The sequence below is a fragment of the Grus americana genome, chromosome 3, assembly GCF_028858705.1.
Source record: "Grus americana isolate bGruAme1 chromosome 3, bGruAme1.mat, whole genome shotgun sequence".
NCBI classification, from domain to species: Eukaryota; Metazoa; Chordata; class Aves; order Gruiformes; family Gruidae; genus Grus; species Grus americana.
In genome coordinates, this window is record NC_072854.1 from 63,955,633 (window position 1) to 63,970,353 (window position 14,721).

A 14,721-nucleotide genomic window follows, 5' to 3' on the forward strand; every position below is an offset into this window, starting at 1 on the left:
TCAGCCAATATTCAGTCAAATAAGGAAAGGCAGTGAGGAATGGAGACTTCACAAGGCAATAAGAAACAGGAATTCAGTAGAAGACAGAAGTCATCAATGCCAGTTACTCTACTAACTAACAGCCTGGGCAGTGTTGCCACTGCTTCTGTCTGTAAAAATAGCTTTTTTTTTTTTTATGTAGTTCGTATACTTTTCAAGAGAACCAAGCACTTGTAAAGCACTCAAAATTAAGAGCGCTTATGTACATACTAAGCTTTTGCATAGAAATGTGAACATACTTTAAAGAAAAGGCAATATGCCAAGACCAAATTAAAGTTTTCTCCATTGCTGTATTACTGAGAATATCTGATGCACGGAATCCTGTGAACTACTTTGTGCTATGTTAATTACCAGTGCTCTCCTGACATCTTACTTCCCAACACGTTTCTTCGGTGTCCTGGTTTTGGCAGGGATAGAGTTAATTTTCTTCCTAGCAGCTGGTATAGTGCTGTGTTTTGGATTTAAGATGAGAACAATGTTGATAGCACACTGATGTTTTTAGTTGTTGCCAAGCAGTCAAGGACTTTTCAGCTTCTCATACTGCCCTGCAAACAAGAATGCAGGTCGGCACTCAAGAAGCTGAGATGGGACAGCTGACCCAAACTGACCAGAGAGATATTCCATACCTTATGACATCATGCTCAGTACATTACCGTGAGGGTGGGTCAGGAGGCAGAGGGACTCAGGAATTAGCTGAGCATTGGTTTCAGGTGGTAAGAAGTTGTGCTATTCATCACTTGTTTTATATATTCTTTTATCATTATTATCATCTTCCTTTTCTGTCCTATTAAACTGTCTTTATCTCAACCCATGAGTTCTACTTTTTTTTCCCCCCTTTTCAATTCTCTCCTCCATCCCACTGAGGAAGGGACAGGGAGGAGTAAACAAATGGCTGTGTGGTGGTTTAACCCAGCTGGCAGCTCAAACAACAACAGGTTACCAGGAAATCTGGATTTTTGGATTCCATATACTCTAAGGTGTTTTCCCTTAAAGTTACCAACACAAGAAATGTTTAGAGACATCAGTACTTTATTTCTTCCCTCCATAATCTAGTCTCACAGGCACTATCAATCTGGAGTATGAACCATGCCATCACTTATATCTCTGAAGAATCTCAAAGTCAACAGGAGTTAGGGTTGCTAACTCCATCCATTTGGATAGTAAGGCAGCTTACTCCCCATATGTCATCTTAACAGACAACTTAGGGTCATTTTCCTTGAAATCTGACAGATTCCCTAGGATACATATTTTCAAGTTTTTTTTTCTCCAAAGCCACAGAAGATATAGATATACCTTCTGCTTATTTTAATGAAAGCAAAGATTGATTTTAATGAAAGCAAATATGGTGTGACTCCAGAATCACTACTCAGGAATATCTGCAGAATTAAATCTGAACTAGTTTAACAAATGCATCATCGTCTCATAGTCTTTTTCACCTTAAACATGTGTAATATGCATGTAGACTGTTCTGAAACAGTACCTAGCAGGCCACTATTTATCATAGAATGGTTTGGGTTGGAAGGGACCTCAAAGATCACCTAGTTCCAACCCCCCTGCCATGGGCAGGGACACCCTCCACTATACCAGGTTGCCCAAAGTCCCATCCAACCTGGCCTTAAACACTTCCAGGGATGGGGCACCCACAGCTTCTCTGGGCAACCTGTTCCAGTGCCTCACCACCCTCACAGTGAAGAATTTCTTCCTAATAGCTAATCTAAATCGACCCTCCTTCAGCTTAAAGCCATCGTCCCTCATCCTATCACTACATGCCCTTGTAAACAGTCCTTCTTCAGCTTTCTTGTTTAACAGAAGTCTCATACAGAAGATCTCCTTCCTGGAAGAAAGGTGGGTGTGCGAAGACAGTTACCACAAAAACATTAGCAGCACGCTGTGGCTTGTATTGCGGGTCTAGGCTTATGCACACTTTTTCAAGTGGAAAAGAAAATATGTTGCAAGATTATACAGTATTTACATAATTGAGGCAATTATTTCACTGATCATATTTAATTACCTTTAATACCACGGATAATTTTCAGCTGTAAAGTGTTAAACTTGTTTATCAGTGATAGTAATAAACCAGCCATCATACAAATAAAATTGTAGCCATCTCAGATTACTGCAAATTTACAATTTTTACAGTGTGAAAAAGCACATACAAAAGAACACCCATAACGAAGCCCAAGTAAAATCAGAATGCATACTACTTTAGCTAGATTAGCAGAGATTCTCTTCCTACAGAGAAAGTAGCACATAAGCCAGCTGCTCCAGCATCCTTTAATAGGCCTCATTTTTTCCATGAACTGCAGAGGTTTTGTGGCAGTGTTTGGTTTGGGGTTTATTTGTTGGGTTTGTTTATTTTTTGTGAGGTTTGGTTTTTTAGTTGGTTTTGTGTTTGTTGGTTTCCTCCCCTCCTTTTTTTTTTTCCTTCCACTAACAGTGCTGAGAGCAGGTGGGTGGAGAAAGACAGCCTGACTCACATTACACAATATGCATGTAAAAAGGCTTGTTCAAACTTTTCCACAGTATGTAGTCCTTGCACAAACATTACTTGACCAATAAAAGATACCAAGAGACAGTACTTTAGAAGCTTTCTAAAGGTGAGGGATGGCTTCTATAAGGATTTTAATCCTCTCATCTACACTTTTAAATTTAATTGTATCATTTTCATTCTACAAGCTACAGATAAATCAGAGTCTATGTGTTCAGAGCTACAGTACTGACTCAGGAAATTATTCATGTACGACCGATTAAGTAATGGTAAGATCTGGTAGAGAATTTCAAAGTTTGAACGGGCTTTAATCAGGGAGGGGTGGCAATGGAAGAATTACAGATCCTCACTTTATATAATAAAAGATAGGAAATATTCACAATAGGGCTAACATTTAAATAATTATGGATGGAAATTAGAGTACTCTAACAACATACAAACGCTAAAAGGTGAAGGTGTGTAAGCATATACTATCACGGCAATACAACATTTTGCTTCAAACCGCCGTTACCTTCTTGACGCCTTGGTCTCTGATAACCGAGGCTGAAGTTACGGGCGTTTGACGAAGCACGGGTAACTCCGGGGCCGTGTATTGCACGGAGCCGAGAGCCGGGCCGTTCCTCCCCCCCGCCGCCGGTAGCCAAGCACCGGTCGCGGCGAGAGCGGCACCCGCAGGCGAGCCAAGCGCGCGGGACCCGCCTGGCGGCGGCGCGCGGCCCTGGGGCGCCGGGGGAGGAACCCCCCCGCCCCGGCTGCTCGCGCCCACACGGTACCGCCAGCGGCCTGTGCCCAGCGGGGCCGGCAGCTCTCCTTGGAGGCAACGGGAACAAATACTGTACAAATCCTTCCCAGCAGAATACTTCCGCACCGCTGGGAAGGAACCATGGGGAACCGGAGAGTGTTTTAAGCTCCCACTATGTTCCTTCTGTACCTTTGTGGTTTCCCCTGTAATGCATCTATTTGCTAAGAAAAAAAATTAAATATAACACAATAAGCTAAAACTTGATTTATTCTCAGATGGAGAAAATACCAGGATAAACAAGCGATAGATGAAAACTCTCACCAGCTGTAACATAGAGAACACCTCTGTGTTTGTCTTTAACAAGCTACCCGGCACTGACATCATTTACAGTGCTGCAAAAAGAACAGAATAACATTAAGCTCACTCAGAAGAGAACGCTAACTAGAAGAGCATGCAAAATCATTACATTAAAGTTTTCTTGCAACAAACCAAGCACATTGCTCTCTCTAGTCTCCCAGTGCCTATGTAAATTGTCACCTGTGCACAGAGCCGGCCAAGGCGGCCCAGAGCACGCATAGGGAGGTGTCTCAGGCAGAGGCATGCCTGTGTTTATGTGTGGGTAGCCATGAAGTTAGGCGCCTTAGAAGCTTCCCTGTTTGGTATTTTCCACAAGAGGGCCCCTCTCATCGCGGGAATCACTGTAAAGCTTGTTAGCGCTAGAAGATGCTCAAGTAGCTATGATTAAAAAAGTCTAACTGGTGTAAGTTAGTGTACCCCCTTAGCACTATACTCATTTTTCCATCTACACATTTATGAATGGCAGAGTAAAAAAACCCTCACCCTGGTAATTAAGCCGTTCAACTGAAGAAAGCTAGTTAAGTGCAGCAATAAAGGGATCCACTTGTAACATCTCTCTGCAAAGTCCTCACAGTGCTATTAAAGCTTTCCCCAGGAAAGTCTATATATCTAGCCACAAGAAGGAAAAAAATATCAAACATACACCACAACACACAGAGCTATTTAGCTAGTTTGTTTTGGTTTTTAAACAAGAGCAATAAGTCAACCAATAGGTAATTTCACCAAACCAGAATGGGAGGTTGACCTTCCTGAGGAGCCGGATCCAGATATGGGTGTTCCGCTTGCAGAGCGGACTGCAGCCAAAGCCATCCCCACGGCCCTCCCTGGGCACACACATCTGCTCGCTCACAGACGGACCAAACAGCTGCGGAACAGCTCCCTGATACACTACAAAGGTGTTCCTGGTTATGAACATCTGGAAAGAAGCCCCTGTGATAACTCAGAGACCTAAAAAAACCTCAACAGACAACAAGCAGCTTCACAGAAGTAGTTTAACTCTGGTATTTCAGAGTTAGGCAGTTTTGAATGAACTTTGATAGCACAAAGCAATTTAAACTCAAAATACTCAACTCATGCAAGCAGATCTACCTCCTGTCTACAAATATGCCTTAATGAGTAAAAATTCAACACAGAAACATTAAACTACAAAGCAATTCAGAATAAATACAGGCATGTAAGTCTTTTTAGAACCATACATATGTCAACTACACATCACCTGGCAGCTCATCTCTAGTTTTACTAAGTGATTTAAAAAGGACTGATAATACAGTTTAAAAAAATAATCACATCAACGATGAAAAGAGTTTGCTAAATGCAGCTTAAAAATACACTGACAGCCTGTTCTTCCTGTGGAAAGTGAAGTTAATGTGTTTGCAAACTCTGAAACACATAGGATAACAGATGCACATCCTTTCTGAAGCTGAACTTTAGTCTCATGGCTGGGAGTGATTTGTAAAAAGGATTTCTGAGCAAAAGCACTATACTTCTAACTTTATTTTAAAAAGATAGCATTTGGATGGGTCTGCCCACAGTTGTTGCTTGTGACTGCATGCCCATGTTATATAAAATATGTATTAAAAATATTATACTGTGGAAACGCATTTAATTAACCAACAGCCATATGGCCTATTCGTATGTTGTTTAGATGAGAAACCTTACTCTGATAAACTTGGACATATGTTAAAGAAGTGAAGTACTGGCAAAGGGTGAGTGGAATTGTACTGGGGAAGGAAGAAAAAAAAAGAAAAAAGGAGAAGACTAAAAGCTGGAGTCAGACTTCACAGTCCAGCAAGCAGCACTCCCAGTGAACATGCCAGAAAGGCAACCCCTCCATTGCCTGCAAAAGCAAACAGCATCTGTGCCTGTAACAGCAATACAACAGTCGATCCGCTTGCAGAAGCCAAAATCTCCTCCCTGCACCCTCCTCGCCCTTAGGACAAAATAAAAGGGTTTTAAAATGCTCCTGCAGCGTGCATCCCTCATCAGAGGAGATGTAAAGACACCTCCCTGCTTTCTCCATAGGAAGCACGGGCTTACAGAAGCCCGTCGTTTGCACGCTTTTAAGGCGCAGCCTAAACCCCGGTTCCTGCAGATCGTCCTCCTGCGGGGCGCAAGGCCCCGGGCCTCGCTCGGAGAGGCACCCGCCGCCACTACCCAGGTACCTTAACCCCACTGAGACGTCCCTTCTCCCTCGCCAGGGCTCACCTCGCCCCCGTTACCGTTAGCTAGATGTTGCAGGTATTCACCCTAACTGCAGGAGCTCGCCGCTACCTCAAGCCCTGCTCAAAACCCGCTGCCCCACACACCCGGGCTCCAGCGCCGCAGCCCGGCGGCCGTCCTCGAGGGCCCCTTCCCCTCCGGCTGGGCCGGGCCTCCCCCGCGCGGCTCGGCACCCCCGCGTTAGCCCCGTCGCGGTGAAGGCGCCTCGCAGCACACCAAGCCCTAACAGCGAAGGCTTTCAGAACAACAAACCGTGCCCTCGGCACGACGGCGCGCACCCGTCGGCGCCCCTCCGCGGAGCTGGAGGGGGGTCTCACCCTTACGGCCGGGCATGGGCCGGACGCGCCGCCCCCACCGGGCCGCAGCGCCCTTGCGTGGGGCCGCCCCTACGGCTGGCTCCGTGGTGGGTCTGCAGGCGGCGATTCACGGTGGGTGACACCCGGGGAAAAGCCCCCTCGCAGCCCGGCGCACGGCGGGCACGGGCAGCCGCGGGGCGGCCCCGCACCTGTTGCGAGAGGAGGCCGCCGCCGGGCTCCGCTGCACTGCCTCCCCTCACGGCCGGCCTGCAGCTGGCCGGGTGCGCAGGGGTGCGCGCAGCAGCCGAGCCGCGCCGCTCCCCCCACCACCCCAAACGCCGGCGGCGCCTCACCTGCAGGGCGCCGGCACCCGCCGCTCCTGCCCGCGGCCTCCGCCATGTCTCCTCCTCGCCGAGCGCAGCTGCTCCGCCCCGCGGATCTACAGCCCCGGGCAGGTGAGAACGCCACGTCCCCCCTCCCCCGCCGGTGGCGGCAGGATCTGCCCGGCGGCAGGATCTGCCCGGCAGCAGGTGAGGGCGGACCCAGCGCGAGCAGCGCCCGCGGGCGGGTAGCGGCCTCCCCTCACAGGCACGAGACCCGGCGGTTCTAAGGGGGCGGGGGCGGGCGGCGGCGACCACCCGGTCCGCACGGCCGGCTTCCTCGGCAGCCCTGCTCTAGGCCATATACCGGTGTTTCCCTAGGGGTATTTTTTTTTCCTTCCCTCAGAGGGGCTCCCGCCGCATTGGCACAGCTCATTAGGTACCGGCTCGGAGAGAAACAACAGGTTTCTGAGATGATTACCAATTCCCCACCGGTGTCTCGAGGGTAGGTGTGAGGTGTGGTGGCCGCCTCACAAGCCCAGGCTGTGTGCCGCATCGTTTGGGAAAGAACTGTACTGCTGTAGTCTCGTTATTACGGCATGCACTTTTAAACAGCCGGGTATGTACCCTAGGCTGCCTGCAATGTCTTGCTTCCAATAAATGGCTCTGTGAAGCCAGTATCAGTCCTTGCTGTAAAGGTCATGGTCTTGTTACCTTTCCTGTGAGTTTCCCTAAACTGCTTTCCAAAGTCATAGAGTGTTTCTCTTAAAAATGTTCTAGGTCTGGATTAAAACATCATTTCATTTCGCATCTGCTTGCAGATAGTACCAATCATCAAAACCACGGTTGAAACAGGGTGAATGAAATGGGGAACTCATGGTACACAGCCTGCATGCATGCATGCAGGCAAGCAGATGGGGAGATGCAGCTCCCTCAGTCTGGCACACTGGAGAAAGCAAACTTCCACCACCATGCACAATGTCCTTTTTTCACAAACAGCTGAAGTTCAGGGCGTGAGATCTTCTTCCAGGGGAAGGGAGGATGGATGTTTTATTGCACTAGCAGCCATCTCTGCGCTAAAACAGAAGGAGCTGGGGCTCAGGTGATAAATGTGCCCTGTGGTTTGTGGGCAGGAAAGTGTGATACAAGAACAGGATGGGCTCTACGCCAAAAGGTGCAAGACACTCCAAAACCAGCATTGTCTATGTCAAGTTTTCACTTCTGCATTCTGCCTGGCTCTCTTAACAGAGGTGGAAAGGTCTCCCAGTCAGCCTGAGCCCTGGATTACAACAGCACTAGTCAAGGACCAAGAAGCTATCCAAGCTTAAAGGGAGTGGTATGTCCTGTAGCCAAAAGGTTGCCCTTGGCAAAATCCTGCACTAAAACTTAAGGTGTCCTTACAATGTAATCTCAAGTCCCTTGCTTATGGTCCATGTAGGCATCCACCAGCATATCCAGGGAGCCAGGCTGAGGAAGCCCAGGCTGACCTGTCCGATATACCCTGTCCCAAAATGTTTCTTCACGTTCTGTCCAAGGATATAAAAAGTAATGTGTCTGGCACAATCTATATGAAGTAGCCTGCAGTGAGGATATTACATAAGCTTTTGTGCACATATCTAGCACATAGATAGATAAGCTGTGCTGTTCAGGGATATACTTGATACAGTCTCACAGTGGAGAATACAGAACTGATTGCTGAGCAGCTCGGCAGAAGCCACCTTGGGTCTGGTGAGGCCAGCAGCGAACTACAGGAATTAAGTCCCATCTGGTACCACGCTAGGTCTCATGGAGACATTAAAATGATTCCTCAATCACACTCCCTTCTCTTACACATAGCTGGAATTGCTGAGCACCCTGAGTCATAGATAATAGAGAACAGGCTGCATGCTTTCAAAGTATAATACACAAATAAAGCAATGCAATTACATTCTGGTCTATTCATGCTGCATGAAATCAGAGGTTTTCAGACTATAGTCATGGACTGGTACAGGATCATGTTTCACACAAAATTAGGGGAGTTTATGGTCCTAGGGTCAACTTTTCCATGGACAGAGTTTTTTAGTTGCTTTGGGTTTTGCAAGTCAACTTCCACCATTGGTCTTTCCAGTGCTGAAAACTACCTTGAAATTGTACTGTTTTCTGCTGTAATAGCAGTATGAATTGTTAAACAGTAGCTATGTTTCTCCTGAAAATGTAGTTATGTTTTGGAATGAGTTGAAAACAAACATCAGTGGAACCATCTTCAGAGTAAAAAAAAAAAATTAACTAAATCTAACTAAAATTATTTAATCTACTGTTCTTTATTTAGCCTATTTTTTAATATATAATTGTTGGGTTTTAGTCAGCAAAAATTACTACATACATGTTAGGACAATATGTTTATGTTTAGAAAAAAATATTTAATTTTCTTTGAAAAATACTTGCTAGACCTGAAAAATTCAGGGTATAAGCTGTTCACTGATTACCAAGGCTTATGAAAAAAGAAGCAGCTTCTGTTCAGGCAAGTCTTACAATGGAATTTTTTGCAGCTGCTGCATAAGAATCTGAGTGCTAGAATGCTGGAGTGACAATGAGAGTGGATGGACAGGGAATATCCACCATCCTTTTTCATTATGTGTGAGAAAAGACATACTGCATTAACAAAAGCAGAAGAAAACAACAGGCCACAATAACTATTCAGTCCATGGAAGCAGGATATTCATTTCTCAAGTAGAGCACCCAGAGAAGAATTTTGCTTGCCCCTAGATTGTCAGTATAGGAATTAGACTGAACAGGAGAACAGAGAAAATATTCAATGGTATGATTATCAGACTCAAAGTCACTAATTTTAACGTGTCAGAAAGGTTCCCTTGATACTCAGTATGATTTTTTCCTCTTTTTTTATTCCAATATTTTCCAGTTCTACACCTTTATTATTTTAAAAGTCCAAAAATATAGGAAAAAGTAAGTCTCAGGTTCTTTTTATTTTCAACTGTGTATGTCAGAGATAGCTTTAGAACAAGCTAACAGTACTGTGGTTCAGGTGTATGCAACTGGTACAGTTCAGTAGTACATAAACAACTCTAAAACAAATGCACCATAGAACTTAAATTAGCAAAAATAAACAATATTAAACTATGTAGGGCAGTAGGTGAAAACAATTACCTTTAGGTCTTGCATACTAAAAGAAAAATATCTAATTATGATTGAAATTATGATGTTCTACTACAGATTATTGAAGTACATTACAAAGAAAAAGAAACTTGGGAAGTTGTTGTCACATTTCGGTTTTGTTCCAGTGATGTACAGTCACATGAAAACTTACATCAGTTTTTCATGAAATTAACATGTGGTTACTTTAACTACAATATTTCATGAGTTTATAATGGGTTTTGGTGGTTTGTGGTGGTTTAATTTTTGAAAAAAATGCATGTAAAAATATTTAAAGTAAAATAATGTTGCAGGTTGTTTACAGATTCATTATGGATTATAAGAGTAAAAGCAGTCAGGAAGCTGCAGTGTTTTTAACATTGGTAAACAAATACTGGATTAAAGTGCAACAGTCCTTCTGACAGCACACCTGCTCCGTGCTGAAAGGAAATCTTTTCCTCTCTGCAGAGAAGCGAAGAAAAATTTCAGTGTCAGGCGTGTTTCTCTCGAAAGTCAGTGATGGCCTTCCAGAGCGTGCATAGCATTCCTCCTCTGTAAAGAAAAAAAATCAAAGATGCTCAGGTACAAAGATACTCTCTAGTCTGAAAGCATTCCATGTAGGTGCCTTCAGATATTCTTGCTCTGGTTTTGACCAATGAAATTCAGTGGGAAGGCTGATCAAAGGTGAAATTCAACATGTGATACTCAAATAGAGAACAGAGTCCTTTTCTGATTGAAGTACAGGGCAATCTTTCTACTTTTCAGATGCCTGCTTTCTGGAATTCAGACTTCTGGTCCAAAGGACCTACATAACCCACAGCAAACTTCCAACATTATGAAAACAATCTTAACACCTGCCTTTTAAAAAAAAAAAAAAATTTATTTATTTTTAAACTGACTGGGCACACACACAGTGTTTGATAACTTCTATTGTTTCTACCTAAACTTGGTTCTGCAGTGACCCACACACCTGGCATGATTAGGTGAAACCTAGTGTTAGTTGCAGTCTATAAGTAGTATTTCTGAAGTCTGATGATTATGATAAACTACAGAAAGTTTTGCTATCACTACCTTTTAAAATAAAAGCAAGGCTGTAGTGGGATATCCAGTGGCTCCAAGTGTAAGGCAAAAGCTTTACTTTAACATTTTCCTTTTTCTTTCCTTTAAAAGAAAAGCTTATTTTAAAATTTAACCAGTATCAGGTGTTTATCAGGAATGCATCAGTAAACAAAGACATACTGGAAAGTATGACCTATTTTAAATTAATACTGCACAATCCAAAAAAATAGAGGCTTAGTATAAGCTATTTTCTCTTGTAACAAAACACAACTCCTGCTCAGCACAGTTCAGCTTCAACTGGGAAGAATTACCTCAGTCTCAAACATTTCAGATCATCTCGTGTAACATAGCAGAGAACATCCATTAATGTATAGTCTTCAGCCAAGAACTACAAAAAGAAGTTTAAATGAACATTTTGTTAGAAATATAATCTAATTTTCTAAGTTTTATATACCATCTGCCCTTAAAAATAAAAGTTTAAGTTTAGAAGAAACTTAAAATTGGGCCAAAATGTGGTACATGCAACAGATTAATCCACGTTGTTTCTAGAAATACAGGGAAACTACTTCATTAGCATACCAAGCACAACTTGAAAGGTATAATGCTTTTATAGCTACTCAAAACTTTTGTCAACTGGCATTTCTATTGTTATCACTGGTATCTCAGAGTCACAAACTTCAATGAACACAAATTAGAGCATAATTATTACCACATTTCACCCATGAGGAAATTAAAATCAACAGTTAAGATCTACCTTTTCAAAAATGGCATCTAAATTTGATGTACTTGAATTTCAAGGAATCTTTCATCTGATCTGTAGGAGTGATAACTACATGCAGGTTTTCCTAAGTCAGCTGAAATTCTGAGATGCTCAACACCTCTAAAATTACATAATCTGCTGCAGAGCAGACTGATCTACTTCAGGAGATTTCACTTCAACACAGTTAGCTAAGGGTGAACATGTACCCTGTACCCAGGTTATAATCAGCAGGAACTCCTCCAACGTGTAAAGACACTGAAAAATTATGAACCAAAGCAATACTGTCTATTTACCAGGACATTTTATTTTCTTATTCCTAATGAGATATAGGAATTATTAACAATACTGTGTTTTTATGAAGGCTTTCATATTCATGGCTTTTTCCTGTCCTCTGAAAACAAATTCATCTCTCAAAATGCACTGAAGTAATTGAAAAGGTTTGGTGTGTTCTTGCATTGAGTCACAAAAGAGTGCTGCAACTGTGTCAGAGAGTGAACAGAATCATTGCTACCTTGTTTATCGTGGCCTCATCAGCTCCTTGAATGCTCAGCCAGTTTATGAGGTCAGGGTGTTCAGTCCCTGTGCCAGTGGAATGACGATGACAGACAGACAATCCAGGAATATCTAGAACAAGCATTTTTGAGAAAAGGTTTTATGTTGCCAAAGCAACCTCTTGTAATTTTTGACTGCTGAAGCACTTTCTTCAGTGAGCTTTCCCTTCAAGCTTAGAATACCAGTATCCTCATAAATAAAGATAATTGTCAATTCCCAAAGTGCACACTTAATTACAGTTTACAGACAGTTATACACCAATCACTGTACTTGGTTAGGGGTACAGTTAAAGCACTGTGAACATTGATAGAGATACATTTTCTTTCCTCTTCAGAACATAACTTTACTAGTACAAGGCACATCAATTTTACTCTAACTGTTTCTACACTAAGGCTGTTGCATTAATTTAACTAAACCGTTCAGTGTAACTCATACAATTGGTGCGTAGGCAATGCCTTAGATTGAGGATCAGCTGCTTTTGGAAAGCAATGCTTCTTTGAAGCGCATTACACCAAAACATCAAACTGCATTAGCACTTCCACCTTCTTCAGGGCAGACACATATCAAACTCAGCTTCCCTCAGTAAGCTTTAAGGTGTATTTACATCTCACCAACTAAATCCTCTTGAACTTTCAGTTTAACAGTTGGAACAGTCTGTAATTCAAAGAACTCATACCTAAACATTATCATTTCCCTCTTTGGAAATAATATTTATTCTGTAGGATATAAGCCTTGTACTCTTCCATATAATCACAATCAAAGTATTTAAATCATATCATTCCTTGTACTGTGATTAACAAATTCAGTAATTTGTTTCCACAATATCCATTCTTACTTCAAAGCAAACCCTACCAGAAGCCGTATAATAAAGCATCTTTGCTGGCACTAGCTCAATAAAAAGAACAGAAGTTTAGCTGCCACTGTCTTCATCTGTAGCCAGTATGAAACTTTTCTTTGAAAAGTCTTCTCACTTACCTATTGGCTGTGACCTAAGCCGTAGGTTTCTGATCTCTTGATCTTTTTCTTCTATAGCTTGATGTAAGAGGACTTGAAATTCTCTCTCCTTTTGAACCAACTCCTCCAATAACCTGTGAAGTAATGGTAAGGAAGCGCACATTTCCTTAAGTAGTTTCAAATTTTCAGGAAAGCAAAGATCTTGCTACACTTAAACTGGCAACTTTCTTGACAGAGACAGGGACAGACTTCTTCAGCTTTAATAGGCATATCCTCTTGCTAAGATTTATTATGACCTATATCAAGACATAAACATTCACTGGTTCCTAAAGCTATAGCTCTTAAAAAAAACCGAACACCAACAACACAAAACCAAACACACCAGCCTCCATATACACATCCACCCACTAAACAGGTGGTATGGTACAAAACTTCAGTGACATTTCTACAGCCAGCATTCTGTTTTAAACAAAACTGTGTCATTGAGAAGAACAAACATCAAAGTGTTTCATAAACCAAGGGCTAAACTTCATGACATGATCCTTTAAGGAAAAATGCCAGTTCACATCTCCAGCAGACATTTTCAAAGGTATGGCAAGGGTGGAGCTGCAATGAAAATGTGGTGAAAACTTATGGTTGCATTTCTTAAATGGGGAAAATACATTCTCATCCACAAAGGGGCTGACCCTCACATACTAGGCACTTTGTGCCTACCATCCTATGTTATATGAAGAGTGAGAAAATACCTTCTGTCCTCTCCTAAGCAATTACTTTTGAGAATGTCAAGCAGAAACAAATTGGAACCCTCGTTCGACTACCTCCATAACACAAACCCACAGAGAAACCCAGAGAGATTCAGTGGTCAGCACCTTTCAAACTGATCAAAGGAAAATAATCAGAATACAATGGAAAATTAGTATGTGGAACTGCTGCAGTTTGATATTTTAGAAAAGCATTTTAGTAAAAAGGAGGACTTATGAACAATATGTATTCAGGAACTTGGTCAGAGAAATTGGACATGGAGAACAAACTCATAAATCTATCACTGACTTCCAAGTCTTAGGAAGTTCTGCCTTGAAAGAATTGTAGCACCTTTGTCCCTTCCTTGAAGCCTTTGTCAGCCTGAGAACTATGCAGTAACTGTTCCATCTTAGTATGGGTTTTTTACTTTATTTATTTATTTATACCAGTTGAGAACTGCAACTTTTTTTCTGGGACACTGAAAGAAAGGGACATTCTGGAATTCAGCTAGAGAATGTGCCACAAAAGCACCTTGCCTGTCTTTACCCAGAAGTAAACTGCATCTCATATGACTGATTTGTAATAACATCTAGCTGTACTTTTAGCTTGCATGCAGGCTTACCAGCAGCATAGTTGCATTTGAGTCCTTCCACACCTGAGCCAAAAATTCTTAACAAGTCCACCCTGCACGTGAATAGAGCTGCTTTGTGCCTCTACACACACTCACACCTTGGCTAATCTCAGTGCAGACTGATATTCTGTCCAGAGAGGTGGGCAGTCCCCTTTCAGTTAATTTATTCCTCCTCTATCCATTCTGGTTGAAAAAGGCCTTCAGGGCCAATAAAATAATCAACTATTTTCTCTTGATAACTGCTTGCTGCTTATGCCAATAAAGCTTTAATTAATACTTAAACAACTGTCCCTATTATTTACCTCAAAATTTCTGCATGAATGACAGGATGTGATTATTTGGCCAAAGGCTTTACTTTTGAGAAATATACAAAAGCAAAATGCTAGAAAACAGTACCTGTACAAATTGATCACTTCTGATGCTACTCCCCATC

At 42.5% G+C, this 14,721-nt stretch overlaps 2 protein-coding genes across 11 annotated transcripts in view; both read right to left on the bottom strand.

The window, feature by feature from the left end:
* MAP7 (microtubule associated protein 7) overlaps nucleotides 1-6,694 on the bottom strand; it is a 119,687-nt gene extending 112,993 nt beyond the window's left edge. For 4 of the 9 annotated variants that reach the window (XM_054819475.1, XM_054819474.1, XM_054819467.1 and 1 more), the window contains exon 1: nucleotides 6,496-6,693. In XM_054819475.1, coding sequence (XP_054675450.1) covers nucleotides 6,496-6,541 — 46 coding nt within the window. In that variant the 5' untranslated portion in view covers nucleotides 6,542-6,693. Of the gene's footprint in view, nucleotides 1-6,163; nucleotides 6,459-6,495 lie in introns of those variants that run through there. The other 5 variants (XM_054819468.1, XM_054819466.1, XM_054819465.1 and 2 more) reach the window with 4 other exon arrangements.
* Nucleotides 6,695-9,406: 2,712 nt separating this feature from the next.
* The window catches only part of MAP3K5 (mitogen-activated protein kinase kinase kinase 5), a 110,920-nt gene continuing 105,605 nt past the window's right edge, over nucleotides 9,407-14,721 (bottom strand). For both annotated transcript variants that reach the window (XM_054819462.1, XM_054819463.1), the window contains 4 exons: nucleotides 12,938-13,050; nucleotides 11,922-12,034; nucleotides 10,962-11,038; nucleotides 9,407-10,143 (listed from right to left, as the gene is read on the bottom strand). In XM_054819462.1, the coding sequence (XP_054675437.1) occupies nucleotides 10,083-10,143; nucleotides 10,962-11,038; nucleotides 11,922-12,034; nucleotides 12,938-13,050 (364 nt within the window). In that variant the 3' untranslated portion in view covers nucleotides 9,407-10,082. The remainder of the gene's footprint in view (nucleotides 10,144-10,961; nucleotides 11,039-11,921; nucleotides 12,035-12,937; nucleotides 13,051-14,721) is intronic.